Raw genomic sequence first — 27,474 nt, 5'->3', positions numbered from 1 at the left:
GCTCACTGCCAGCCCTCAGGTGCTGGCCCCCCCACTTCCCACAGGGGAGCCAGATGTCCCAGCCCCCACCCCTCCACCAGAAGAGACCCCAAGCCTCGAGGCACCCCTCCTCCCACCAAGGACCAGGCATCCTGTCACCCTCCTCCAAGGGACACAGGTGTCCTGTTTACCCCACCAAAGGACCCACATGGCCTGCTGCCAACCCACCCCCCAAAGGGACCCAGGCATCCTGCCCCCCTCTGAAGGGACCCATGTGTCCTGTCCCCCCACCAAGGGACCCAGGCATCCTGTTCCTCTAGAAGGGACCGAGGTGTCCTACACCACCATGGGACCCAGACATCCTGACATCCCCCAACAAGGGCCTCAGGTGTCCTGTCACCCCCCCCAAAGGGTCCCAGGCATCTGGACACACACCTCCACCTCCCCCAAGGGACCCAGGTGTGTGTGTCGCCAAGGGACTCAGACACCCTGTGCGTGTCCCCGCAAGGGACCCAAGTGTCCTGTCCGCCCCCCCACCTCCTACAAGGGACCCAGATATCCCCCTGCCAAGGGACCCAGGTGTCCCCCCACCTCCCACAAGGAACCTAGGTGTCCTGTTGTCGTCCCACCACCACCTTCCCACAAGGGACCCAGAGATATCCCTGCCAAGGGACCTAGGTGTCCTGTCCGCCCCCCACCTCCCACAAGGGACCCAAATATCCCCCCACCAAGAGACCCAGGTGTCCCCCCACATCCCACAAGGGACCCAGGTGTCCCGTCCTCCTCCAAAGGACTCGGGCATCCTGTCGTGCCCCACCAGGGGACCCAGGCGCTCTGCTCCCCCCCACCCTCCCCCAAGGGACCCAGTTATCCCCACACACACAGGACCCAGGTGTCCTGGGCACCCCGCTCCCCCCGCCGAAAGACCCAGGCAGACCCACCCACCCACCCACCCACCCCACAGCACCCAAAGCCCTACTCCAAACCCCCTCCCCACCCTCCAGCACCCAAGACAAGAGCCCCCCGCCCCAAGGAACCGAGCCACCCCGACACCCCGGCCCCAGGCAGGCTCCGGGGGGGCTGCCAGGCCTCCGGGCCGCACCCTCTCTCCCAGGCGGGACCCGGCGGCCAGGACAAGCCACGACAGCGCTGCCGGGCACCCCATGCAGGCCCCCCCGGCCGCCCCGGCCCCCCCCGCTCACCTCCCCCAAGGACCCGGGGCGTCCTGACCCCGCGCGCACTGCGCAGGCGCCAAGGGCAGCGGCGCAGGCGCACAGCGGCGCCGGGGTCACGGGGCGGGCCGCCGTGCAGTGGGCGGGGCAGACGGCGCCAGGCTCGCTTCTCATTGGCCCGAGGGGCGCGGAGCTGCGTGGATTGGGCAGGGCGGCAGTGGGGCGGCGCGGCAATTGGCCGAGCTGAGGCCGTGGGGCGGAACAGAAGCGTGGGCGGAAGCGGAAGTGGGTGTTTATTGCGGCTCAGAGGAGGGTGCAGGCAGCGCGGTGCTTGGTTTCGGTGGTGGCACGGAGCAGTGGGAGGCGGCGCGGGGCGTAGGGCGGGTACCGGGGGGTGTTGAGGGCTTTTCGGCCGGCCCCGCGGAGCAGCGCGGCCCGCGGGTGCGAGAAGGTGTCGAAGCTGTAATGTCCGTGGTAGTGGCCCAGGCCGCTCTGCCCTGCGGAGCAGCGTCTGTCAGAGCCCCGGCACCGGGCACGGCCTAGGGGAGGTCGGGACGGGTAATCGGAACTCCAGGGGCGGGATTAGTCGGCACCGGGGTAGAGGCCCAACCCCGGGGCTTGGAGGAGGAGGAGGGGGCCCCGACATGGGCACCAAGCTCGGACCCCCAGCCCAGCCACTGGAGGCAGGAGGGTCAGCACTGGGACACAGGTACCAGGCACAGTCCCGGCGCAGGGGTTCAGGAGCTGCCGTGGGTGGGGTGGTGGGTGATGGCAGAGCTGGAAGGACTCTGGGCAGGATTCCCCCCACAGCAGGCAGGGCCCTGGTCTTGCCTTGCCTGCGGTGGGCAGGGGACCCCTGCAGCACCCTGTTCCTGGGGATGGACGTACCGATGCCGCCAAAGGGCAGCGAGGTGAGCGTCATGTGCATGATGGTGTCGTTGGCACAGAAGCCACCACTGCTTGTCTTCTCCAGCACTTGGTTCACCACCTGGGGAGTGAAAGCAGAGGGGTGCTAAGCACTCACCGGGCGCCCCTGGGCTGCACTAAGACACGCACGGCTGGGGACATGGTGGCTTTCCTTCTGTGACCAGGGACAAAGTCAAAGGAGCAGCCCCGACTGGGTGCCTGTGGCTACCCAGACCCCTGCAGCAGGATGCGACCCAGGCCGAGGGGAATGCTGCTCCCAGCCCAGCTCTGCACCTTCTTGCAGGAGGAGAAGACATAGATGGCCAGCGGCCACTCCCGGGCATTGATGAAAGCGATGGCATCATCTAAGCTTGTTACTGTGAGGATGGGCAGGATAGGCCCGAAGATCTCCTCCTGCGTGACGGGGTCATCCTGCTGCACATCTACCAGCACCGTGGGGGCTGTGGGGAGAGATCCAAGCCTGGGCTGCCTGGCTGGGGGTTACAGACCATGTCCAGCGGGACCCCCACCCAGCACCTCTGCCCTCCCGATGGCGGTATGCCCCATGCCTCACCAATGTAGCGTGTCTGTGCATCAGTCTGTCCCCCAATGGCCACACGCCCGCTGCGCAGCAGTGCCTGCACGCGCTGGAAGTGCTTGTCCCCCACAATTCGGGCAAAGTCAGGGGATTCCTGAGGGTTGGGGCCATAAAACTCAGTAATGGCCTCACGCAGAGCGACCAGCAGCTTCTCCTGCATCTCCAGGCTGCACAGCACATAGTCGGGCGCCACACAGGTCTGCCCCGCGTTGAAGAAGCGGCCCCAGGCCACCCGCCGGGCCACGTTCTGTACGTTGCAGGTGTCGGACACGTAGCAGGGGTTCTTAACCCCCAGCTCCAGTGTTACTGGTGTCAGGTGCTTGGCAGCAGCTGTCATCACGATCCTCCCCATGGAGGGGCTGCCTGAAGGTGGGGGGAGCAGCATGAACCCAGTGTGGTCATACTTCCCAATGGATCTGCACCCGGCTTGCCGGGACAGCTCCATGCCCGTCTCCCTGCCTTGAAGAGAGGGCTGGGACTGAGTATTCCTGAGGGATGTACCGGTGAAGAAGATATAGTCAAATTTGTTCTCCAGCAGCCTGGTGGTCTCCTCTGTGCCAGCAGTCACCACGGCAAAGCAGTCCCGGGACAAGGAGGGGAGGTGGGAAGTGCAGCGCCAGAGCCGGGCAGGAGCAGAGAGAGTGCTCGGTGGGGATGTGGCTTGGTGAAGCAGGTTTGGGACACAGAGGGGCAGGTGTCCCAGGAGAGGGAGGTGACTGCAGCAGAGGGTTCTCCTACCTTGTCCAGGTACCTGGGCAGTGTCTCAGCCACTAACCTCTCCACATTCCTGCTGATTTCAGAGGGTTTCATGACAACGCAGTTACCTGCAGGACAGGAGCTCCCTCTTGTTAAGGCCCTCACTCTTGCAGAGCAGACATGCCACCAGTGCGGTCCCATCACCCCATTCCCACTCCCAGGAGGACATGGGGCACCCCCCAGTGAGGTTCTGGTACCCCCCAGCATGGCAGGACACAGCCCAGCCGCACCTGCAGCGATGGCCCCAATGAGGGGCACCAGGAGGAGGTTAATGGGGTAGTTCCATGGCCCGATGATGAGCACCACCCCATACGGGTCCTTGTGGATGAAGGCTGAGTCCAGCTGTGTCACCTGCGGAAGGAAGGATGGTGTGAGGGACAACTGCCTGCCATGCCATACGTCCCCAGCCAGCCACTGCCCCATACCCAGTTCTTCTCCACGTGCTTGTCCTTCGTCCAGGTGGTTGAGCTCGCTCCTGCAGATGGTGATCTCTGAGAGTTCCACTTCGAAGGGCGGCTGGGGACACACAGGAGGTCATTGTGGTCACCGCTTCGGGCACAGCCCCGTGGCCGCCCCACGGTGGTTTATCTCCACAGAGGTCACCATGGAGTCTCCTGGCAGCTGTGGCAGGATGTAACTGTCTCTACTGGGGCAAGACACCCACAGGGACACCCTGTGGCCATACAGTGGCATGGATGGGTGGCACAGCCACCCCTCCAGTGTGCCGCCCGCATTGTGGCACGCCGCCTATCCCACTGTTGCTGGAACACAGTAGAAGGTGATGGTTGAAGTCGGGGATTTGGTGTCTCAAGAAGTTCAGCTACACCAGATAAGGCATGATGCAGACATGGCTCTGGAAGCTGGGAAGGGTACAAGGGCCCCCAGATGCTCCCACTGGAGGCTGCCCTGGAACTAATTTGTTCTACTTCTGTGTGGCCAGGGGATGTTGCTGTGTGGTTCCCCCCACCAGGGCCATCCCCAAAGGCTATGCTGAAGATAACTACAAAAAAATAAAGGCCACTGCTCACCGGGTGCAGTGCCCAGCAGCCAAGCACACAGCCAGCCCCTCTGCACTCCCCTGCAGTGGGACCAGGAGAGGCTGGGAAGAGCCAAAGCAAGAAAATGTGGGTGAGGATACAGAGAGTTTTATAAATGAAGGGGAGGGGGCTGGAATTTTGAGCAGTGGAAAGGAAAGCATTCCCTACTGGCTGCCTTGCCCACGGTGGTCTCACCTTGCCCATGTCCAAGGCAGTGGCATCCAGGATGTCCTGCTTCTTCTCGTCCAAGAAGCATCCCAGGGCTTCCAGCTGGGCCACGCGGTACTCGATGGGCCGTGTCTTCCCCGAGAGCCAGGCTGCCCGCAGACGGCTCACCAGCTCCGTGTGGGCACTCATGCTGGGAGGAATCCCTCAGCCCTGCTCTGCTGAGGAGGAAATATAACTTATCTCAAATCGGATGTGAGCATCCAGAGCCAGCCACGTGTTAAAAACCTCGAGCGTGGGCTGAGCGGCTGAGCAGCCCCACGTGGGGACTCGTCCTGAGGAGGCGCTGAGCACTGCCTGCTGCTGAGGAAGTATCACTTCCCTCGGGTCAGGCAAAGGCGTCCAGCTCTGACCACGCAGTAAAATTCCAGGGAAGGGCTGGGTGACTGGCAGGGTGGTGTGTGTGTCCCCAGCCTGACCTAACGGTGACTCCATTGGGCTCCAGGTGGGTCTGGGGGTTTGCCCGGGGCAGCACACCTACCACGGGTAGTGGGTGTGCTCTAACAAGCAAACCGAGCGATGCCTGAGGTGAGGCCAGGAGGACCCTGCACATCTAACCCTGCATCTGTACCATCCATCCCCACCGAATTCTCACCCGTCTGTGCCGAACCGCTGGGCCCCACCGACCTTCCAGAACCGCCACCTTGCAAAGGGCCAGTCGGCACACAACAATTCACCTAGCCCCACCTTGCCATGAGTATAGATCTGGCATTTATAATTATTTTTTTTCCTTTTAGGACAAGAACTCAAACTACAGGACAGCTGGACAGGCTCGGACCCCTCTCCTCCCTGAGCAGGGCCGCCTCTTTGGTCAAATTTGGATTTCGACTACATCAGATGCTACCCAGGACAGTTGTGTCACCAAAAGCGCTGAACACTTAACCCCAGCCTGATTTTTGCGGTAAGTGCGTTTATCATTGGCATTCCTGAACTTGTACCTGTCACCTTAATAAATCTTCTCTTTTTTTCAACTTTGCGAAACTGTTTTGGTGGAAGTCCTTAAACTGGGCTCAGACAGACAAACGCTGGCTCTGGCGAGTCACCACGTAACCCCTCCGACCTGAACCCACCGATGCATCTGGGAGGAGACGCTGATCCCGCTGTGCCTGGACTCCTCTCCGAAGAATTTGGAAAGCGAGGGGATCCTTTCCAAAGCTCCTGGCTCAACGTGAGGGCTGTCCCCCCACCCTCCCAGCCACTCGTCAGGGTCTGAATGCGACACGGCTGCAGCGACCGGCCCGTGGGCACGGCCACCATGTTCCCTCCTGCCCCAGCAGCAAGTGGCCAAGCAGAGGCACCCCCTTCCCGAGCACAGCCAGCCCCCCAAGCTGGGGGGGAGCAGCACGGGTGAAGGAGCAACCTGGTGTGTCCCTCTACCCCGCCAGGGACTAAGCACTGTGCAGGGATGTGTCCAACGGGATTTTGTGCTGGAGAGGCAGTGGGTTGCGTCTGACCTGGATTCTCCATTTGCAGAGCACGGGGTGGGGGTAGCGGGAGGGGAGGAGCAGCTGAGATGGAGGAACGGAGCCCAGAAACCCACCAGGATGGAGCCGAAGCAGCCAGGACAGCGTGGTCAGGGGCTCTGGAGGACGGCACACCTGGAAATGCTGCAGAAGGCTTCCCGTCCCTGCTGCACCTCACCTGTCCCTCTGCTCCAGACTTGGCTGCCTGTGCTGTGCGCCAGGATCTCCGTGGGATTGCCAAGATTGCCAGCCCACAGGAGATAAGGGAGAGCAAATTGCAGGGCATGGGGCAGAAGAAATGGATGGTTCCAGTCCATGGATTTGGGAGGAGCGTGTTGCTGTGGACTTTCTCAGGGGAGAGTCCCGTCTCTGTGGGATTGCCAAGATTGCCAGCCCACAGGAGATAAGGGAGAGCAAATTGCAGGGCATGGGGCAGAGGAAATGGATGGTTCCAGTCCATGGATTTGGGAGGAGGGTGTTGCTGTGGACTTTCTTGGGGGAGAGTCCCCAAGGCAGGGGGTGCAGGCATCCCCTGGACCACCCCCCACCCCACCTGCTCCCCTGCTGCGGTGGGGCTGGCAGGGATGGAGCCAGAGGGTGATGGCACTGGGATGGAACCCATCAAGGGGGCTGCAGGACCTGTGCATGGGGAGATGTGGGGCACAGGAGACATGTTGGGCAGAGGGGCTCCCAATGGGGCTCTGTCACAAAACTTCTGCCCCAGGTGCTGGCAGGTTCCACCTTCCTGCTGGCTTCACCCCTCCCTAGATCTCTCCCTTCTGTTGGCCACGGCTCCATCCCATCTCCCGATGGGCAGGGAGGTGGGAAGGAAGCACACGGGAGGTCACCGGTTGCAGGGAAGCACCTTTCATTGCACATGGCCACCACAACTACTGCGGCTGGCAGCAGGAGATATGGCAGGGGACCCTCAGAGCAGGGTGCGGGACCCTCAGAGCAGGGTGCGGGACCCTCAGAGCAGAGTGCGGGACCCTCAGAGCAGGGTGCGGGACCCTCAGGATGTGGGACCCTCAGAGCAGGATGCAGGCCCCCTTGCGCTTCACCTCGGAGGCAGCCCGGACGATGCCCAGCTTCTGCCGGCTGTAGGGCGGGTAGCGCAGGCTGTTGATGGCCTCCCGGCCCATGCCGCGGTGTAGGCAGCCACGGTGGTGGCTGAAGGTTTCGAAGGTGAACTTGCCATGGTACATCCCCAAGCCGCTGCTCCCTGCAACACACAACACAGGTCCCCAGTTGGTGGCTGGGTCTGGCCATCGCTTGCCCACCATTTGGGCTAACGAGGCCAAAATTCAGCTCCCAGCGCCCAGAGGATGCGGGGGCGATGGAGGCTGCTTGTGTCTGTGGACGGCACCACATCTTCATCCAGCTGCTTTCCACCAGGGTTGGCAGGGAGCGCTGGCCATGGCCACTCTTCCCTTGAAAGCAATCTAAAGGGGATCATGGAGGGGGGGCTAGGTGGCCACCCAAATGATGCTTGAGGGATGTTTGGAGTGAGAAGACCAGGCTGGGAGGAGGAAAGGTTCCCCATAACCCTCTCACCAGTCTGGATTTCACCAGTTCAGGTGACACGTTTAGCGCTGGTGCAGAGCTCACCGCATTAACCCGGGCCCAGAAAAATCTTCATGGAATAAGAGTTCCACAAAACGTTGTGTTCCCACCAGGAGGGACTGCACCTTGAAGGATTTCTGAGGAAACCAGCTGCAGGCTGGAGCCTTTCACGTCATCCTGCTGCTTTGCGGGGAGGATCTGCAGTGCCCCCACTTTGCTGGCAGATGGGGGAGCGGAGGGACCAGGAAAGGCAGCACATTCAGCGTGGTGTGGGGAGGCAAGAGCTCTGATTGCTGCCCTCCCGTCCTCACCCTCCGGGGGGGAAGCAGCCTGGAACAGGTCCATGCCCTTGAGGATGCTGCGAGATGTGTCCCCATCTCCACTGATGCTTAAGCAGCTAAAATGCTCAGTAAAGATAATTAGTCTTGTTTCTATATCTTCAACTCTTTAGCAGTTGCTTCCAACATACCCTTTCAAGTTTCTGTTCTCTTTTTACTCTAATTCGGAAAACTTTACTGCTTTTTTTAAATAAATAAATAAATAAAAAAAACTTTTTGATCATGAAACCTCTCCTGGTGCCAGAGCGACTGGGAATCACCAAACTGATGATGTGGTGTTGGAGTGGGCAAGATGCTGCTGCCAGAGTTGCTTCCCTACCACAGGGATACCCTCTGAAACACATCCCCCCCCCCCCCCTGCCCTGCTGGCTCCAGCCCCGCTGCAGGCAGAGCTCCTGGAGCAGGAAGCAGTGACAGTCTGACAGTCGAGGTGGCTTTGTGACAATGTGACCCATCTCCAAGGACTGAAGTGGCTGTTGGGAGGGGAAAGCTGGCTGGGCAGAACCAAGCATGGGGAAGCCAGGCAGGCTGGCAGGAAACAAGGAAATCCACTGGTGTGCTGATAAGAGATGTGATGAAATTCTGTGAGTCAGACTCCCTGAAGAAATGCAAATCCTGGTCAGTCCTGGGTTATGTTTGGCACCTCACACGTCACCAGCCCCGGCACAGAGGAAGGTCACCGGGTGGCTTGGGTGGAGAATATGAGCTGGTTTTCCATGGTAGTGAAGATCATCTAATCAAGAGTGGGTATCTCCATCACCCAGCCCCCCTCTCCAAGGGAAGAGAGCAGCCCTTCTGAGCGTGTTTTGCCAGCCCAAGTGGACATCCAGAACAGGGCAGAAGGGATACAGCCCCAAAGTGCTGCTGCTGCCTGTGAGCTGTGCAACGCCATGTCACAGGGCTGTCGTAGGAACCAAGTTTCCTTGGATTCAAGGAGAGCCTGGGCCAGCACGCGGAGGCCAGCACCCTTCACCGAGCATGCAGGGACCCTTCTGGCTTAGCAAACCATCTGAGCTGGAAACAGATGGAGGCTGGAAGACTTTCAGGAGTAAAGACTGTGGATGCTTGCTCTGTTCGTATTCATGCATCTGCATAAGGTTGTGGTGGAAGAATGCAGAACTAGGCACAGCTTTGTTCTGAAGCCTTTAAAAGAATGCAAGTCTTGTTTTCCTGCTGATGCTCCGGATAGAAAACATCCCGTGGGAGCTCAGAATCATGTACATCAACTGAAACATGAGCGCTACACAACTTACAGCTGATGGTAGAATCACAGAATCTTTTTGGTTGATAAAGACCTTTAAGACCATTGATTCAGAATAAAATTTAGACCTTTTTGGGGTCTGTGGGTTTACAAAAGCTTTGTGTGAAGCAACATGGAGGACCATCAGAAATTGCACATATAAATAAATTTGCCTTAAAAATAGCCCACTTGGGTGATTTGTTAGTGCAGGGATGGGACGATGGTAAATGCTTGCAAGGATTTTAATGCTCATCGTATCTCTGCTGGGCTGTCATCTGGGTCCCCTGCTGCTCACTCAGTGGTTTTATCCAATATAGATCTCCAGGAGTTTTGATAAAGGCACCTGTGTACGTTTGGGAATCCATAGGAAATTGTGCTGTCTTCAGACCCAGAGTCCAAAATGGAGATCCATTAAAAACTGAAATTCCGAGTTCCTGAAAACTGTGGATAAGGGACAATTTCCAAGCGTTCTCCTGCAGAGAGAAGGGGTGGCACAGCAGTGGGGTGGGTGTGAGGGGCTGCCTGCCAGCACCCTGCAGAGACACTGCGTGTAGAAGGGAAGGTCTGGAGATGTTTCTGTGGTGGCCACACTCAAATTCCCTACCTTTTAAACAAGACATTTGCACGTACACAGGGAACACCGTGCTTGGGGTGGCAAACACGGAGAGAAGAAACCTCACAGTGCTCCACACACGTCCTGCAGAAACGGGGCTGCAAAGCCTGAGAGCTAAGCCCTCGCACAGTGATGCCAGGGGCCTCTGGTGGGGTCCTGGCAGGGGCACAAGGATTTCCCTCCCAACCTTTAAGCCCCCTGGACCTGGGACCCAGGCCTGGGTGCCCCAACTGCCCCGAGACCCTTCCACACCGTGGCCAGCACGGCTCAGGCACCGTGGGCAGGATCACACCCAGTGCACGTTGGCCAGGGCAGGCAGCTTGGGGGCTTTGGACCTACCAATTCCACCAAAGGGCAGCGAGGTCAATGTCACGTGCATCAGGGTGTCGTTGCCACAGAAGCCACCGCTGCTTGTCCGCTCCAGGACCTGTTTCACCACCTGGGAGGGAAGCAGAGAAGGTGGGGATGGGTCTCGTGCGTGGCTCCCACACCTCCAGCTGCAATCCTTCCCCCACAGCCAGGGCTGTCTGCTGTAAAGAAATTTTTTTGAGCATGAACACTGCTGAATACACCTGCCAAGGAGCATGGGGCAAGCGTAGCCCTGGCCTTACACAGCCTGCACACCATACCTTGTCGTCGGAGGAGAAGGCATACACAGCCAGTGGCCACTCAAGGCTGTTGATAAAGTCAATGGCTTCGTCCACACTGGCCACAACAACAATGGGCAGGATGGGGCCGAAGATCTCCTCCTGCATGATAGGATCAGAGTGCTGCACGTCCACCAGCACCGTGGGAGCTGTGGAGAAAGAAACCCGGAGGCATCAGCCATGCATAGAGGTTGGAGATGACACCTTGGTCCTCTCCCCAAGACCCACACCCCCTCTAAGGCAGGACACCCCAACCAAGCTACCCGACTCCCACGCAAACCTTCCCTAAATGTCCCTTCCATCTAGAACCTCCCCTCCAAGAATGAGACCCACCCCAAAATCCAAGTCCACTCCATGCAAGAAAGGAGACATATGTGAAGTTCAAGCCCTCACCGATGTAGCGCTCCTTCTCATCCGTCTGTCCCCCGATGGCCACACGCCCGCTGCGCAGCAGTGCCTGCACCCGCTGGAAGTGCTTGTCCCCCACCATGCGGCCGAAGTCAGGGGATTCCTGCGGGTTGGGGCCGTAAAACTCAGTGATGGCCTCACGCAGGGCAGGCATCAGCTTCTCCTGCATCTCCAGGCTGCACAGCACGTAGTCGGGCGCAATGCAGGTCTGCCCCGCATTGAAGAAGCGGCCCCAGGCCACGCGCCGGGCCACGTTCTGCACATCGCAGGTGTCAGACACGTAGCAGGGGTTCTTGCCCCCCAGCTCCAGTGTTACTGGCGTCAGGTGCTTGGCAGCAGCTGTCATCACGATCCTCCCCACGGAGGGGCTGCCTGTGGGCAGGGAAGAGATGCATCATGGTGAGGATCCCACCAGCTACGGCCCAACGCCTGGCCTCAGCCTTATCAGGAGCCAGAGCCAGGGAAGACATGTCAAGTCCTCTAGCACCCTCTCCAGCTCCACCATGGCATTCCCCATTTCAGCCATTATGGCTATTAGATCCTCAAACATGTGGGTTCTTGTACTGGATCCTGACACCAGATCCCCAACACAATGAGCTCTGCCTTCTCTGAGGGCAGGGAAGGGGTCCTCTGCTTGCAGGCTGGCTGCCCACCATCCCATGCGGACGGGCAGGGTAGTTCACAGCAGGGAGCCTGGTGGGAACTCATCCCACTTTGCATAAAAGCCAGGCAGGGCTCTGCTCTGGCCCACGGGACGTACCAGTGAAGAAGACGTAGTCAAACTTGTTCTCCAGCAGCCTGGTGGTCTCCTGCACACCCGCGGTCACCACGGCAAAGCAGTCCTGCCACATAAGATGAAGGGTACCCCGCTGTCAGCACCTGCCTGGGCCACTGTGTCCCCATCCCCACCAACAGCATCCCGGGCTGCTAGGCCTGTGGACACCAGCTGAGCATGGAGGAAGGACGTGTGGCAGTGCCTGAAGCCAGGGATGGAGTAGTGCTGGCATGTGCAAAGCAGGCACAGCGCTGGGAGGGCACAGGGCACGGCACCGTGTGCACAGGGGTAGGAACACCCCAGCCATGAGACAGCGACAGGGAGAGCTTCTTACCGTGTCCAGGTAGCTGGGCAGCACTTCACCCACGAGTGTCTCGGTGTTCTTGGTCATCTCCGAGGGTTTGATGATGGCACAGTTGCCTGGGGGGAGATTATAGGACGTTGGAGCAGTGACACAGTGACAGCCAGCCCTTCTGGCACCCCAGCCTGGGGTCGCGGTGCCCCCGCCAGTGTCCGGCACTGTCTGCAGCTTCTGGGTCAGGGCACATCAGCTCACCGGCAGCGATGGCCCCAATGAGGGGCACCAGGAAGAGGTGGATGGGGTAGTTCCAGGACCCGATGATGAGCACCACCCCGTACGGATCCCTGCGGATGAAGGCCGAGTCCAGCTGTGTCGCCTGCAGGACACCCACCGCATCAGGAATGCTTCATTGCAGGATGAGTCCCAACCTGCACCGCCATCTGCATGTCAGCATCCCACCCTACTCTGCCCAGGAGGTGGGTCCTTCCCCCCATCCTCTCCCTCCCCTTCCCTCTCACCAGATTCCTGTCCACCTGCTCGTCCTTCATCCAGTGGGACAGGTTGTTCAGGGTCTCGTGGAGCTCATTCTTGCAGAGGAGGATCTCTGAGAATTCGGCTTCAAAGGGTGGCTGGGGACACAGAGCAGCCCGTGCGTCACCTCGGCATGTGCCACAGCACAGCAGCAGCTCTTATCCCTACTCTGCGTATTTTTTACCCAGGATTTGGGGACCCGAGCCCTTCATGTCCCATGGTGGACACGCACTTTGTTCCCACCCCCAAGCCCCACGGCACAGCACCCCACAGAGAGAGGGTGAGCCCCACCGTGTCTGCAGCGCAGGGCACTGGTGAGCTCCAATATCCTGCTGCAATCTCACCGGGGCTGCCCCACGGCAGCGACCTGCCTGCAGCCACGCTTGCCCTGCTGCGAGCTCCCTTGAGGTTCAGGAAAATTAAGTGTTTGGGGAGGAGAGGGGGTCTGTGGAGGCGGGGGTGGCGTCTGGGGGAAGAGAGGGCTTTATAGCAGGACAGGCTATTTTTTCACAACCTGCCAGGGTGCAACTCAAATAAGAGCCTTCAAGGATTTAGCCTGATAAATGAAAGCTCAGAAATGATGCAGGTGCAAGCAGTGTCCCCCCCACCCTTTGCCCCACCATGGGCATGTCACCGGCATGGGCACAGCACCGGCGCCGACATCCAGCTCTGCCAGCACCTCCTCACCATCCATCACCACGAGACCCCTCTACGTTTGTCCTGCAGTTGGGTTTTTTTCTCACCCAGGGGTACGGTGGAAGGTGCACAGGAACTGGCACGTTTGGTGGATACCAACAGCTGGTCCTGGGGGATATCCACCGGCCAGGTGTTGAGGTTTGGGAGGAAATATGGGAGAAAAGGGAATATCCAGATTTTGGAGCCTGTTTTGTGCAGGCTTTTTTGGCAGAGTGGGATGAGAAAGCGGGGAGGAGATCCGCTGCCGAGCCTAGGAAGGAGGGAGAGGGGGAAGCAGAGGCTTCCAGAGGTTGCCCTCAGCAGGGTGGGAGGCGTGATGTTCATGTGGAAAGGGAGCCCGAACGACGGAGGAGTTTGGGAGCACCACTGGTGTGTGGCTTGGCCATGACATGGAGAGGAGAAGCAAGATCAAAGGGGCTGGGTGCCCCTCCAGGGTGAGAGACAGCAGAGAGCACAAGCAGACCGACCTGCTGGATGCCTTTTCCAAGGAAAAGGGAACCTCAGGCAAATGAGGAAGTACAACCGACACTGCCGATGGCCATCAGCCGGCTGCGGTGGGTGTTCGGGCAAGCGGGGTGGCTTGGGTGGGCTGGGGTGGCTGGGCTTGTGGCAGGGGATGCAGCCCAAGCAGGAGCAGAGCACCGCGTGTTGGGCTTTCCGAGATGAGGCCAGGTAAAAGGGAGCCTGGTACCTCCCGTAGGGTAGAAGAAAGAAGAAGCAGAGACCCGGCACCCAGGGAGGGTATTACAGGAGGTGTCCAACGTTTCCTGAGAAGAGATGGGAGGAACCGCAGGTGGGATGCTGCTCTGACTCCCTTGTGTGACACCACAGACCGCTCTCTCCACGGGACCAGCAGTAGGTGTCCATGTGTCCATCTCGTTTGCCCTTTCACAGGAGTGGTGGCCCCAAGGGCGGCTCGCACACTGGGTGGCCAGTGGTGCCCGCAGTGCCATGGCAGTGGGTATGGAGCACGGAACACGCACACGGCACTCGGTGCGGACAGGAGGCAGTGCTGCTGGCTTCCAGAAGTGTTTGGGAGCATCGTGTGTACTTTCCCTGTTTCTGAACCTGCTTCAGTGAGCCTGGGCCGGACGGACCTTTGCTCTCACTCGCTGCACCACCCTTGTGCCCATGTTTGAGTGGGGGTTACTCAGCCATGGCTATGGCCAGTGGCCTGGGGATAACGCTCAGGTGCTGCCAACCCGGGCACAGTGTGAGCAGGCGCAGAGGAAACCATGTCATTAAAAATACAAAACCAAACCCATGACTGTACTACTGTGAAAGGGTTAATAATTGTACTAACCAAAATGTCAAATCCCAAATTTTAACCCTCAATGGCACTGCCTTAGGCTCATCGGCAGACTTTTTCCATCTCACATCTACCCCTGGGGTGAGAGCAGTTGTGGCTGCCTCCATTTGTCCTCTCTCACACTGAAGGTCGGATGAACAAGACCTTCGCACAAGCTGCAGCCCCGGCCACCAGCTGCCAGCACCACGCCAGCCGCAAGCACCGCACCAGCCGGACCTGAGCGGAGATGCTCAGTACGGGGCGGGAAGGGAAGATGCTCCCAAATCCCCCCTGCCCAGAACCGGGTCAGCGCCGGCGGCACCGCTTCCCAAATGCTGCCTTGGAGGTTTCCCAGTGCAGGTGGGTGTCAGGCCCCTGCCTGGGTCAGGAAAGGGGAAGCACAAAGGGTGCAGAAGCAAATGAGAAGGAAGGATCCCCTTGGCACAAGAGCTGGATGCTTAAAAATAGGAAAAATTATGTAGATCCCATCAAACCAGAGTGCAGTAAGGATGGGGAGGGTGTCCAAAGGGAAGCTGTGAACCGGGATGGAGAACAGCAGATGATGATAACCCCCTGTGGTGTGCGAGGCTCCAGCTGTGGGCAGATGAGCTGTACCAAAGGGGGAACTGTTGGGCTGGTGGGGCCAGAGCTGTTTGAAGACTTACAGAGATGCTGGGGATGGGGCTGCTCTGCCCCAGCCCTTGGTGTCCTTGACATCATGGGGAGGGAGGGAGCAGAGAGGTAGGGGACAATGCAAAGCTGGGGGGTCCAGGCTGCGACAACTGCAGCCTGGGTGTGCACCAAGGGGAGGGGGTGACACTCAGTGGATAGCCCAAGGCAGGGAGCACACGGAGGAGGTAACAGGAGTAGGGATGGACCTGCCCAGAAAAGAGGTAAACTGAGGATGGTGCGTTTGGGAACAGCTAATCATGTCCAGATGCTCCCCACAGCCGCCTCTGTCCATGCCGAGGGCAGGGATGAGCTCTGGAGGAGGTGGGCTGGGGTGTGTTCCAGCTCCCTCTCCCCACCGCCATCTCCACCCACATCCAGCAGCTCCGAGCCCAGCATGGGGATGGAGCACCAAAGCGGTGAGGAAGCTCTGCTGGGACATCACATCAGCCCTCTGTGTGATGGCAGGAGCTGGCAGGGCTGTGGGCAGTCCCTCAGTTCCTCCAGCCACTGGGTCTCCCAGTTCCTGGCCCCCTCACCTTGCCCACGGTGGTCTCACCTTGCCCATGTCCAAGGCGGTGGCATCCAGGATGTCCTGCTTCTTCTCATGCAAGAAGCGCCCCAGGGCTTCCAGCTGGGCCGCACGGTACTCGATGGGCCGTGTCTTCCCCGAGAGCCAGGCTGCCCGCAGGCGGCTCACCAGCCCCGCGTAGGGGTTCCCGCTGCGGGGACAGAGATGTCAGAGAGAACCCAGCCCAGTCCTCATGCTCCCAGTGATGAGACGAGAGAGAGGAGCTCCACATTGCCCCAGCCCAGCACCACACCAAAGCTCCGGGGACGGGTCAGTGCAGCTGGACCCCTCCGGCCTCCCCTCCGTCCTGGCCACACGCTCTCACCTCACAGCATTGCCGTCCATGCTCCCCTTCCCACCACCACCATCATCATCATCATCGGGGGCTCTGCCAGCCCCACTGCCCAGGGGCTGCTGCTCAAGGGGCTGCTGCATGCCGGACTGCGGGAAGATGCTGCTGCCAGTCTCCATGGTCCCAAGGAAGCAGCACGGGGCAGGTTACGCCGGGGCTGCCCACAGGCTGGGCAGGCTGCCAACACCTCGCACCCTTTGGGCTGCAAACCGCAGCTCCCCTGCCCCAGCTAACGGGGCGCCTTACCCAGAGGAGGTGGCCTCCAGGAGCCTGGCTGGCACCCTGGCACTGCAGCCAGCACCCTGATGAGCTCTGTAGCTGGCGTGGGGCTGGCAGGATGCAGGCAGGGTGCAGGCAGCGTGCAGGCAGCGTGCAGGCAGGGTGCAGGCAGGCAGCTGACCCAGTCCCTGCTACGCAACCCACCGCGCTGGAGGAGGGAGCTGGTGGTTTCCTGCTCTGCCCCTTGGCTGCCTGCCCCGGCACGCGTCACCATGGGCTCTGCTCCAGCACAAACCACTTGGGATGCAAAACGCACCCCAAATCCAGCCTGGGGCACCTCGCTGCCACGCAGCCACCAGGCACAGAGTGATGGACGTGGATGCAACCCCAGTGGGGTGCAGTGGTGTGGCTGAGGGTGTCAGTGTGATGGATGGGGTTGTGGGGGGTCTGGGCGCCCACCCCCCTGGGCGTAGCTGCCACATTCCCGTCCAGCACCCCACAAGCCGGGTGATGGAGGCGCGAGGCAAGGCCAGGCAGGAGAGCTCAATGCAAAGTCTTTACTACAGGCAGGGTTACATGGAGGAAAAAGCAACAATCAGCACTGAGAGGGGGAGCGAGGTTCATCCCAAAGGAAAGGTCCATCTGATGGGAGACGGGGCTAACTGCTGGTCCTCAGCCTCACGGGGACCATTTCTCTGCTGAGAAAAGAAGTACAGGGTGAGAAAAAGAACTTTTTGTCCATTTCAGATGTGTCCTGGTAAACAGTCCAGAGCAGAGGCAGCTGGGGAGGAGCAAGGGTGCAGGAGATGTCCATCCCCACCATCTGACGTGCGTCAGTGTGGCAGCGAGGCAAAGAACGTGGCAAGGGAAGAGGGGACTGGTGCCAAGGAGGGAGAAGCGTGTCAGCCCCTCAGGGAGGGTGATTTTGCTCCCCAGGGTGACCCAGCCAAGAGTTCTCCCCCCCGAGTCTGTGAGCAGCACGGGACAGCCCTCAGAGCAGGGTGCACATGCCCTTGCGCTTGATCTCGAAGGTGGCCGTCAGCAGCCCCAGCTTCTGCTGGCTGTAGGGCGGGTAGCGCAGGCTGTTGAGGGCCTCCAGGCCCATGTTGCGGTGCAGGCAGCTGCGGCGGTGGGTGAAGGTGTCGAAGGTGAACTTGCCATGGTACATCCCCAAGCCGCTGCTCCCTGCAACACACAGCACAGGTCCAGACTTGTTCTGGGGCTCTGCTCCTGCCCACTCCACCTGCCCACACACCGTCAACACAAGGAAAATTTTACAGGCTTTTCTCATGCAAATGCTCCCGCTGCTGAGCAACGTGGACACAGTGGAGGAGATCTCACCCTTCTCTGTGCCTTGTCCTTGGCTCAGTTTTCCTCTACAGCCTCTACGGTGCATTACCATATAGACCCATGGCTTGTAGCCACCAGCGCAGCCCCTGTGAAGGTCAGCTTCATCCCAGAGCTCATAAAAATTGGAGTCATGTTGACACCACCACCAGTTCTCCTGATTCCTGTGGCTGGTTTAAGCTTGAGGTTGCACATTGTGGTTAATAGCCGAGTGACTTCATGTCCGAGCTGCTGTGGAAGCTTTGGCAAATGCCATCTCACCCCGATGACTTCAGACCCTTCACCTGACCGGGCTACTATAAAATGGCTTCACCTGATAATTTGAGGCAATTTGTCTGAATCATTTCCATAAAGATAAGTTACAGTATGGGAACGACCAAAAATTGTTCCCTGAGACACAGTCAGGTGAGGAATTAATTGTGATTTGCTGTCATGGTGTCCTATTATGTCTGATTCAGCTGCCACCCCCAACAAAGATGCTGAGCATGGGCAGCGTAAAACTGAGCTATCTTCCCCAGAGAATATCCTGGGGAAGAGACCAGGAGACTGGGAAAGCACTGGGGGGAAACATTGTCACAGGGTTCCTGGATTCCCACGCTCTTTCCTGGGCAGTGCTACAACCAGGGCCCAGGGCTGAGCAGGCTTCACTTTACACCTAAGAAAACAATTATTGGTGCCCTTGGCGACCCAAAACCTCCTCTTTGCCAAGGAGGATCTCCAAGTTACCAGAAGCAGGTTCTCCAAACATTTTTAAGTGTTTTGCTCCTACTGTTTAGTCCTAAAAGGCAGAATAAATGTACAAGCCTGTTTCTGAGGGATGTTACAGGCTCCTACTGAGCACCACGCTGTCTGCAGGAGGAAGCTCACCTACCCAGGAAGTACAACGAGTTGGTTGGTTGTGCTCCCAGACAAGGAGCAGAGTGATGGATAGACCAAAGGCAGTAGCACTTGAGGAGCTCCCAGGTAAGCCTGAGCAGGGCTGGAACCCAACCCTGGCACAAAATTCACTCATGGTGCCCATGCTGCTCAGAAATACCAGGAAAATAATCAAGCAGTTCAGATTTCCCTACCTTCTATATGAAGTGTTTGCACGTACACAGGGAACACCGTGCTTGGGGTGGCAAACACGGAGAGAAGAAACCTCACAGTGCTCCACACACGTCCTGCAGAAACGGAGCTGCAAAGCCTGAGAGCTAAGCCCTCGCACAGTGATGCCAGGGGCCTCTGGTGGGGTCCTGGCAGGGGCACAAGGATTTCCCTCCCAACCTTTAAGCCCCCTGGACCTGGGACCCAGGCCTGGGTGCCCCAACTGCCCCGAGACCCTTCCACACCGTGGCCAGCACGGCTCAGGCACCGTGGGCAGGATCACACCCAGTGCACGTTGGCCAGGGCAGGCAGCTTGGGGGCTTTGGACTTACCAATTCCACCAAAGGGCAGCGAGGTCAATGTCACGTGCATCAGGGTGTCGTTGCCACAGAAGCTGCCGCTGCTTGTCCGCTCCAGGACCTGTTTCACCACCTGGGAGGGAAGCAGAGAAGGGTGTGTGGGTCTTCCACCCTGGCTCTGCAAGTAGCATTTGTCAAATGTGACCCAACTCATCCAAAGACCCTTCAGAACATGCCCCGGGCTGTCAGCAAGGTGGTCACAAGCCCTGCTGCCCCATTTCCCTCAACCTCTTTTCTGGTCCATGGACCACACGCACCTTGCTGTCACAGGAGAAGGCATAGATGGCCAGTGGCTGCGGCCGTGCATTGATAAAGTCGATGGCTTCATCCATGTTGGCCACAACAACAATGGGCAGGATGGGCCCAAAGATCTCCTCCTGCATGGCAGGGTCAGAGGGCAGCACGTCCGCCAGCACCGTGGGAGCTGCAGAGAAGGGTTATGGCAAAACATTACCCGGCGCATGGGCACAGGTGGTCCCACAAGCCCCGGGCCCCACATCCTCACCGATGTAGCGCTCCTTCTCGTCCGTCTGTCCCCCGATGGCCACACGCCCGCTGCACAGCAGCGCCCGGACGCGGCGGAACTGCTTGTCCCCCACAATGCGACCGAAGTCGGGGGATTCCCGGGGGTTGGAGCCAAAAAATTCAGTGATGGCCTCACGCAGGGCAGGCATCAGCTTCTCCTGCATCTCCAGGCTGCACAGCACATAGTCGGGTGCAATGCAGGTCTGCCCCGCATTGAAGAAGCGGCCCCAGGCCACGCGCCGGGCCACGTTCTGCACATCGCAGGTGTCAGACACGTAGCAGGGGTTCTTGCCCCCCAGCTCCAGTGTTACTGGCGTCAGGTGCTTGGCGGCAGCTGTCATCACGATCCTCCCCACGGAGGGGCTGCCTGTGGGCAGGGAAGAGATGCATCATGGTGAGGATCCCACCAGCTACAGCACAGCTCTGGGATGTGGCACTGTGGGGAGCCAGGTCCAGGAGAAACATACCAAGTCCCAGCAAACCCTCAGACACACACATACTGGATTCTCCAACAGATCCTGATGCCAGATGCCCAACGCAATGAGCTCTGCCTTCTCCGAGGGCAAGGAAGGGGTCTTGTTTGCATGCCGGCTGCCCACTGTCTCACACCGATGGGCAGGGTAGCTCACAGTGGGGTGTCCAGAGGGAATCCCTCACTGCACAAAAGCCAGGCAGGGCTCTGCTCTGGCCCACGGGACGTACCAGTGAAGAAGATGTAGTCAAACTTGTTCTCCAGCAGCCTGGTGGTCTCCTGCACACCCGCGGTCACCACGGCAAAGCAGTCCTGCCACATAAGATGAAGGGTACCCCGCTGTCAGCACCTGCCTGGGCCACTGTGTCCCCATCCCCACCAACAGCATCCCGGGCTGCTGAGCGCGGAGGAAGGACATACAGCAGCACCTGAAACCAGGGATGAAGTGGTGCTGGCGTGTGCAGGGCAGGGTTGGGAACACCACAGCCCTGGGGCAGGGACAGGCACAAGGACAGGAAGAACTTCTTACATTGTCCAGGTAGCAGGTCAGCATTTCAGCAACAAGCCTCTCTGTGTTCTTGGATGTCTCCGAGGGTTTGACAACAACACAGTTACCTGGGAGGAGACAGACAGGACATCAGAGCAGTGACATGGTGACAGCCAGCCCTTGTGGCATCCCAGCCTGGGGACAAGGCCCCTGGCAGACCCCCTTGCCAGCACCTGGCACTGCCTGGATCCTCCAGGCCAGAGGAGAGGTTCGGCTCACCAGCAGCAATGGCCCCAATGAGGGGCACCAGGAGGAGGTGGATGGGGTAGTTCCAGGGTGCAATGATGAGCACCACGCCATACGGGTCCTTGCGGATGAAGGCCGAGTCCAGCTGTGTCACCTGCAAGAAAGATCATGACCTCAGTGCTGCTTCTGTCGCCTCCTGTCCAGCCTCAGCCCAGCATGCAGTGCTGCCCTCCCCAACCCGCTCTGCCCCTCACCACCGACAAGTCACCTCCCCTCTTCCCTTCCCAAGTCAGCCCAGAGCTTCTGCCTTACCAGATTCTTGTCCACGTACTCGTCCTTCATCCAGTGGGACAGGTTGTTCAGGGTGTCATTGAGATTGTTCTTGCAGAGGAGGATCTCAGTGAAGTAAGCCTCAAAGGATGGCTGGGGACAGACATCACATAACCATCACCCCAACACTGACCCCATCTCCTTCCCTTCTGCAGGAGACATCTTCCCCTCTTCTGCCCATGAAGAGCAGGAGAAGCTATTATTAAGTAGGATCTATCAAGCAGAAGTTCCTATCACCTCCCTGGGGAATATCAGCCCCTGAAATTTTATGAAAATAGGTATTTGGCAGAGAAGAAAAACAATATTTAACATCTTCAACAATATTTAACAGCTTTCTGAGCTCAGCATCTGTGAAATGCTCACCTGGCAGCAGAGCCCTGAGCCAAGAGGGGACTGAGCAATGTCACTGGAGCTCCAGAAAAGCTGGTATTGCTGTCAGAGGCAGCTCTGTGCTGCTGGCCCAGGGTGGGACAGTGCTCTTGCACTGGTGTGTTTGTGTCCTGACCACTTGGACACACAAGCTGGAAGCAAAGCCCTGAGCTCCCTCCCATGCACAAAAGCTGAACTTAAAATGTTGCTTTGTTTGAAGAGAAATACGAAGAAGAGCAACCACTTAATTAAACACCCCATGATGGAATTTGGCCGAGTGCTATCAGACTCCCATTCCAGGCAGAAACCCCCTGGAGCTCCTGGAGCTCCTGCACTCGGCTGGCATGCAGCTGGGAAAGGCAGGTCAGGTGAGATGTCCTGGTCAGGGAATTAAACAAACCCAGCAGGTTTCTCCGAGATACACCATCCCAACAGGCAATGACTAAATGGACAGTGACTTGGGAGCAGTGGCGGGACGTCAGAGCCGGCATCCAGGAGCTGCCAAGGCATTTCCTGCCCATGGTGGGTCCTCCCCGCTGCCGTAACTACAGCTGTGAAGCACAGCTCAGGACCGTTCTTGCAGGAGAAGTGTAAGGACACAAGAAGGTAACAGCAGGCTCAGTAAATCCCCTGCATTGCCCTGGAGAGCAGGAGGAGCAAAGCTCCTGTGCCATGAATCTATGTTTGCAAAGTGCAGTGGACGCAGCTGTCTGACACCCTCCACCACAACGTCCTCTGGACTCCAACCCCAAAGCATCCCTGGGTGGGAGCCTTCTCATCGCTGCAGCAACACACCACTTTGGGGTTGGAAAGTTTGGTTGCTGACTCCCAGGCAGCAACCTCTCATGCTCCACCACCAAGCCCCAACTCAAGGGACCCTGAGGTCCCTGACACCACTCAAGGGCCTGGACACATGCTGCTGCCAGGAGGCCAAGCTGCTCCTAGACACGAGGGCTCAGCAGGCACATCAGACATGCGGTGAAGCAACGGGGTTGCTCTCAGCCTGAGCTGACAGTTGCATCACTAGGAGGATGAAGAAACTGCTGGTGAAGATGGGCTATCAAGGGTTTTGATGGGGCACGAAGGTTATAAGATGGGACATTAAGACTGAGGTCATCCAAGCACCTTCAGTCATCAGTGGAGAGTAACTGGCACCCCTGGTGGTGAGGTACCCACCCCAGATACGTAAGACCAGATGAACTGTCCCTCTAACTATGAAGACCTGACTGCATAACAAGTATATTACAAGACAACTGGCTCTAATTACATACAATTAGGAGAGATGAAGGACGCACTTCGAGCACTGATGCCTATCAATCCCTGACTGAAGGAGAAGGCCCTCACCTCAAACAAACAAGGCAATTACAAGCCTTGAGAGATGTCAGGATGTTGAAAGTCATGTCTGAGAGCACAGGCTGCTGTGCTGATGCACCCACAGACACTAATCCTTCGGGTCTGAGTGCTACCACTACCAGACAAGACCAGTTATGCTGCGTCAGGTCAAGCTATCCCTCTGAAAATGTTTCCTAATGCTGCGTGAGCAAAGCGTGCAGTGGTCTGTTGGGCTGCAACACATCAGGGTAAGAAAAACCAGGAGAAAAGGGTCCTGAAGCAGCTAGACAGAGAAGTGGTGAGCTGAGACTGCTAGACACAGCACATCAGGAATGCTCCCGCTTCCTCAGCAGACCATCTGGGAGCTCCCACTGTGCCACAATAACCAGAGCCACATCCAGGTCCCTGCCTGTGCCACTGGCTCAGTGCCATGCCAGCAAAACCAGTCCCTGTGAGGCCAGCAGCCCTGGGAGGAATGTGCAATGCCAGCACCTTGCACAACGCCAGTAATCTCAGGTGCAACCAGGCTGGCAAGAAGCACCCCAGGACAATACCCTCTGTGGAGGTCACATGAAGCCACCCGGGACTCGATGCATGGGGCAGATGCAGAGGGTGAAGCTCAGCAATGCTGAGGGTCCCACCTGGCAGCGCCCAACAGGGCCTTTGGCCAGTTAAGTGCACCGGGGATGGGGTTAGCAGCATCGAGCCTGCCTAGCAGCACAGTCCCTACACATCCTCCAGCTAACCCTGGCTACAAAGAGCTCTGCAGGGACGCAGTACCTACAGGTACACCACACCAGCCGTGGAGCACATCAAGGGGGATGCAGGACCCTGATGAGGGGACCCCCATGCCCAGAGCCCCACGCCTGCACCCAGGAGGATGCAAGACCCAGACAAGAGGGTATGAAAGGCCCCAGAGATGTGACCCTGGTGGCCAGCACCCATCCATTCTCTCTCACCTTGCCCATGTCCAAGGCGGTGGCATCCAGGATGTCCTGCTTCTTCTCATCCAAGAAGCGTCCCAGGGCTTCCAGCTGGGCCATGCGGTACTCCAAGGGCCGTGTCTTCCCCGAGAGCCAGGCTGCCCGCAGGTGGCTCACCAGCCCCGCGTAGGGGTTCCCGCTGTGGGGACAGGGATGTCAGTGAGACCCTAGCCATGTCAGAGCTCTCATGCTCCCAGTGAGGATGGAGAGGAGCTCCACGTCATGCCAGCTCCGCATCATTCCAGCCCAGCATCAAACCAGAGTCCCTGGGGAGAGGACAGGGACTCCACGCGCCTGAGTCTTTCCCTTGCTGCAGGGAACAAGGGCTCCTTGTGCCCCCTGCACAGCACCGTTCCCAGCAGTCCTTTTGTTTCCTCCCTTGAGCCATGCTGGGGTGTCGTGGCCCAAGGACCCCAAACTTGTCCCCCAGCATCCCTCATCAGCACTAACCCAGGGACACCATCACCCCAGCGCTGCCACAGCACCTGCTGCCCACCTCACCCCAAGCACCCTGTCTCCCTTCTGCCCCTGTCCCCTCGCTCTCACCATATGGCACTGCAGATCACTGGCCCCTTCCCGATGCCTCCGCTGGCCTCGCTGCCTGCACTGCACCCAGCAGCTTTCCCGGCATCGCTGCCCACCGGGCTGCACTTGCCGTAGCCCAGGGGCTGCGGCCCAGGGGGCTCGAGGGGCTGGTGCATGCCAGGCTGTGGGAATGAGCTGCTGGTCTCCACGGAGAGTGTGGTGGCCCTGGGGAGAGACACGGAGTGGGTTACGCTGCAGCTGGAAGCGCCAGAGATGCTGGCTCAATCCCAAGAGTCACGCCGCAGCGAGACACCCACGCCCCGAGCTGGCCGAGGCACCCCGCGGCACCTCTGAAGGGTGGTTGGGTGCTCAGGGCTGTGCTGGCCACCGGCTGACTCAGCCCGGCGCGGCTGCCAGAGGCCCCGGTGCACCCGGCGGGGGATGCCTGGGATTCCCGGGCCCTTCCTGAACTCCGGGATCACCGCCAGCCTCTGGCCATGGACCTGCCTGGGCTGCCCTGCTGACACAGGGTCACCTCGCAGGGACCTCAGGGACCCTGGTGTGGGGCAGCACCCCGGGCTGACCCATGGGGATCCCAGGGACCCTGGTGCGGGGCAGCACCCCAGGCTGACCCAGGGGGATCCCAGGGACCCTGGTGCGGGGCTGTGTGAGCTGCAGCAGTACCTTCGGGCACAGCATCACTCCACCAGCACACAAAGACACCCCCAGAGCTGCGGCACAGAGACACAGCCCCACATCTTTCCCCACCTCCCTGGCCCTTCTCCATGCCAAATGCACCCACTCTTCCTTGAGGGAACCCACCCAGTGGGGTGCCCAGTGCCCCACAGCCTCCACCTGCATGGGGCCAGCTGAGTGCCACAAAGGGGGGTCCAGTCCCTGGGGCCCCAAGGTGCCTACCTGGGGGGCTGAGTGGTGGCGAGAGGTAAGTGAGGTCAGGCTGGCACTGCTGAGGCTCAGAGTGCCCCTCCTAAATGCTGTGGGGCTGGTGGCCAGGCCCCATGGCCAGGGGCGGGCAGGACTGTGCCCCGCCTCTGTGGGGCTGGCAGTGGGGCCAAGGCCTGGGACAGGATGGGATGGGACCTCCCACATGGGACAGTGGCACTGGGAAACTGCTGTGGCCACCTAACCAGTGCCACGAACCGTGACCCACAGGGACCCCACAGACACCTCATCTTGCTCTTCTGGGCTACCCTGACCCACGGGAACCCCAGAGACACCCATTGTCCTGTCCCCCTGGGCCACCCTGCCCCCCAGTGCCACCACAGACACCCATCATGCTGATTCCTAAGGGTACCATGACCAATAGATACCCCTCACCCTGCTCCCCTGGGACCACCCTGACCCACAGGGACCCCACTGACACCCATCAACCTGCTTCTTGGAACCACCCTGACCCACGGGGACTCCATAGACACCCATAATCCTGATCTTTGGGACCACCCTGACCCAGGGGGACCCCAAAGAAACCCGTCATCATGATCTTTGGGACCACTTTGACCCATGGGGACCCCACAGACATGCCAATGGACCCCACGGGTCCCCTGTCTGCCCACTCCGACCCCAGTGCCAGCTGGTTGAGCCCTCAGCTCACCCTGTGTCCAGCCATGCCTGATGGCACTGGTTCCTCCTGCCCAGCACCGCAACCTTCACCTCCCCTCGGCCAGCTCCCCACATACCCGCTCCTCCACCAGGGACTAATTACCCCGCTTCGTAAACAGGAAGGGCAGCAGCCCTGTCCCACACACCCCGCCACCACATCCCGGCTCAGCCCACACGGCCACACTCCCCAGGGACCGCAGCAGCTCTCCAGGGAAGGCAGAATGGATCCCCGCTGCTGGTAGCCCAGATTGGCACCATGAGCTTGGCCATGATGCCCAGGGCAGCCCTAGGAGCCAGCCTTGGCTTTTGGAGGGCACAGCTATCCCCCAAGCACCCCCTGCCTCCCCAGAAGATGCCACACATCCGCTGGAGAGACCCACTAGGGACCCAAAATGGCCTCATGGGGGGTACCAGGGTCCCCCATCCTAAGGTGGGACATGCCTGGGCAAGAGATGCTCTGCACAGTTTTCTGAGGATGCAGAAAACCAGGGCACTGCTCTCCATCAGACCTGGGGGTTGCATGGTGCTGGGGACCCAAATCAGCCCCAGGGGGGGACACACACTAGGGGGGCTGCACCCCCAGCCTGCCTCGCTCCTCCCATCACTCAGGTTTGGGGCCATGGACCTGCACCCCTGGGAAGGGCCCTTGCCCCCTGGCACCCCGGCGTGGCTCCTCTCACCCTTGCCCAGGGCAAGGGGGCGTCAAGATGGGTGCTGTTCCCCAGCAGCCCCTGGGGCTGCATCCTGCACTACTGTGGCCCTTCCTGGGGCTGTCCCGCGTCCCACAGAAGCCATGGCCACAGCACCCTCCCCACGTGGTACTGGCTGATCCTCCACCACATCTCAAGAATCCCCCACTACCGGCTGGGCCGGATCCTGCCCTGGCTCCCTGTGAGGGAGATTTCACCCTCCCCACCCTGCCCTGGAGCACCGGCACTGCACAGCCATAGGCACCCCAGCATCGCCACGTGCCTGAGCACCCTCCCAGCCCTGGGTTTTGGGTGACACAAGGACAGGCATGTGCCCCACCACCCCCCAAACCAGCCCTGCACCCCCAAACCGGGATGTCCCCCAACTGAGCACCCTGCCACATCACCCAGGCCGGGAAGGGGAAGCGAGAGCAGCAGAGCAGGCACCCAGTGCCACCAGCCACCCCAAGCAGGCAGCACCCACACCAGGGCCTGGTGGGAGTGAGGGGGAGCTGTGGGGGGTACAGGGGTGCTGAGAAGCGGGGTGCTGTGCAGGGGGCGGAACAGACGCTGTGTGGGTTGGGGTGGGTGCTGTGCAAGGCAGGGATGCAATGGGTGCTGTGCTGGGGTGGGGGGATGCAACGGGTGCTGTGCTGGGGGACAGGGTGCTGGGGGGATGCAATGGGTGCTGTGCAAGGGGGGTCTGGGTGCTGTGCAGGGTGCAGATTGGGGTGTGATGGGTCTGGGGGTGGGGTGG

The 27,474-nt window shown here is 59.6% G+C and overlaps 2 protein-coding genes across 7 annotated transcripts in view; both read right to left on the bottom strand.

Annotated features, from left to right (window-relative positions):
- Positions 1 to 27,201, bottom strand: part of LOC102058835 (NADH dehydrogenase [ubiquinone] iron-sulfur protein 8, mitochondrial-like) — a 28,450-nt gene extending 1,249 nt beyond the window's left edge. Inside the window, exons 1-10 of one of the 6 annotated variants that reach the window (XM_055721842.1) lie at positions 24,430 to 25,044; positions 23,860 to 24,022; positions 21,182 to 21,292; positions 3,642 to 3,762; positions 3,395 to 3,479; positions 3,157 to 3,239; positions 2,632 to 3,018; positions 2,352 to 2,518; positions 2,040 to 2,139; positions 1,417 to 1,648 (exon numbers count right to left, since the gene is read on the bottom strand). In XM_055721842.1, coding sequence (XP_055577817.1) covers positions 1,455 to 1,648; positions 2,040 to 2,139; positions 2,352 to 2,518; positions 2,632 to 3,018; positions 3,157 to 3,239; positions 3,395 to 3,479; positions 3,642 to 3,762; positions 21,182 to 21,292; positions 23,860 to 24,022; positions 24,430 to 24,584 — 1,566 coding nt within the window. In that variant the 5' untranslated portion in view covers positions 24,585 to 25,044 and the 3' untranslated portion in view covers positions 1,417 to 1,454. Of the gene's footprint in view, positions 1 to 1,181; positions 1,649 to 2,039; positions 2,140 to 2,351; positions 2,519 to 2,631; positions 3,240 to 3,394; positions 3,480 to 3,641; positions 3,763 to 16,889; positions 17,533 to 19,112; positions 19,213 to 19,396; positions 19,564 to 19,644; positions 20,032 to 20,366; positions 20,449 to 20,665; positions 20,752 to 20,856; positions 21,024 to 21,181; positions 21,293 to 23,859; positions 24,023 to 24,429 lie in introns of those variants that run through there. The other 5 variants (XM_014279306.3, XM_055721840.1, XM_055721841.1 and 2 more) reach the window with 5 other exon arrangements.
- Positions 6,988 to 16,532, bottom strand: LOC102058662 (aldehyde dehydrogenase family 3 member B1). Its single transcript, XM_005438376.3, has 10 exons — positions 16,102 to 16,532; positions 15,765 to 15,927; positions 12,540 to 12,650; positions 12,277 to 12,397; positions 12,055 to 12,140; positions 11,706 to 11,787; positions 10,931 to 11,317; positions 10,520 to 10,686; positions 10,230 to 10,329; positions 6,988 to 7,358 (listed from the first exon to the last, which is right to left on the bottom strand). Exons 1-10 carry the CDS (start codon positions 16,245 to 16,247, stop codon positions 7,165 to 7,167), a joined length of 1,557 nt encoding a protein of 518 aa, XP_005438433.3. The 5' UTR covers positions 16,248 to 16,532; the 3' UTR covers positions 6,988 to 7,164.
- Positions 27,202 to 27,474: the final 273 nt, after the last annotated feature.

This window comes from Falco cherrug, chromosome 10 (assembly GCF_023634085.1).
Source record: "Falco cherrug isolate bFalChe1 chromosome 10, bFalChe1.pri, whole genome shotgun sequence".
Classification (NCBI taxonomy): domain Eukaryota; kingdom Metazoa; phylum Chordata; class Aves; order Falconiformes; family Falconidae; genus Falco; species Falco cherrug.
Note: the sequence above shows the minus strand (reverse complement) of the source record. Positions and strands in the feature narration are given on the sequence as shown.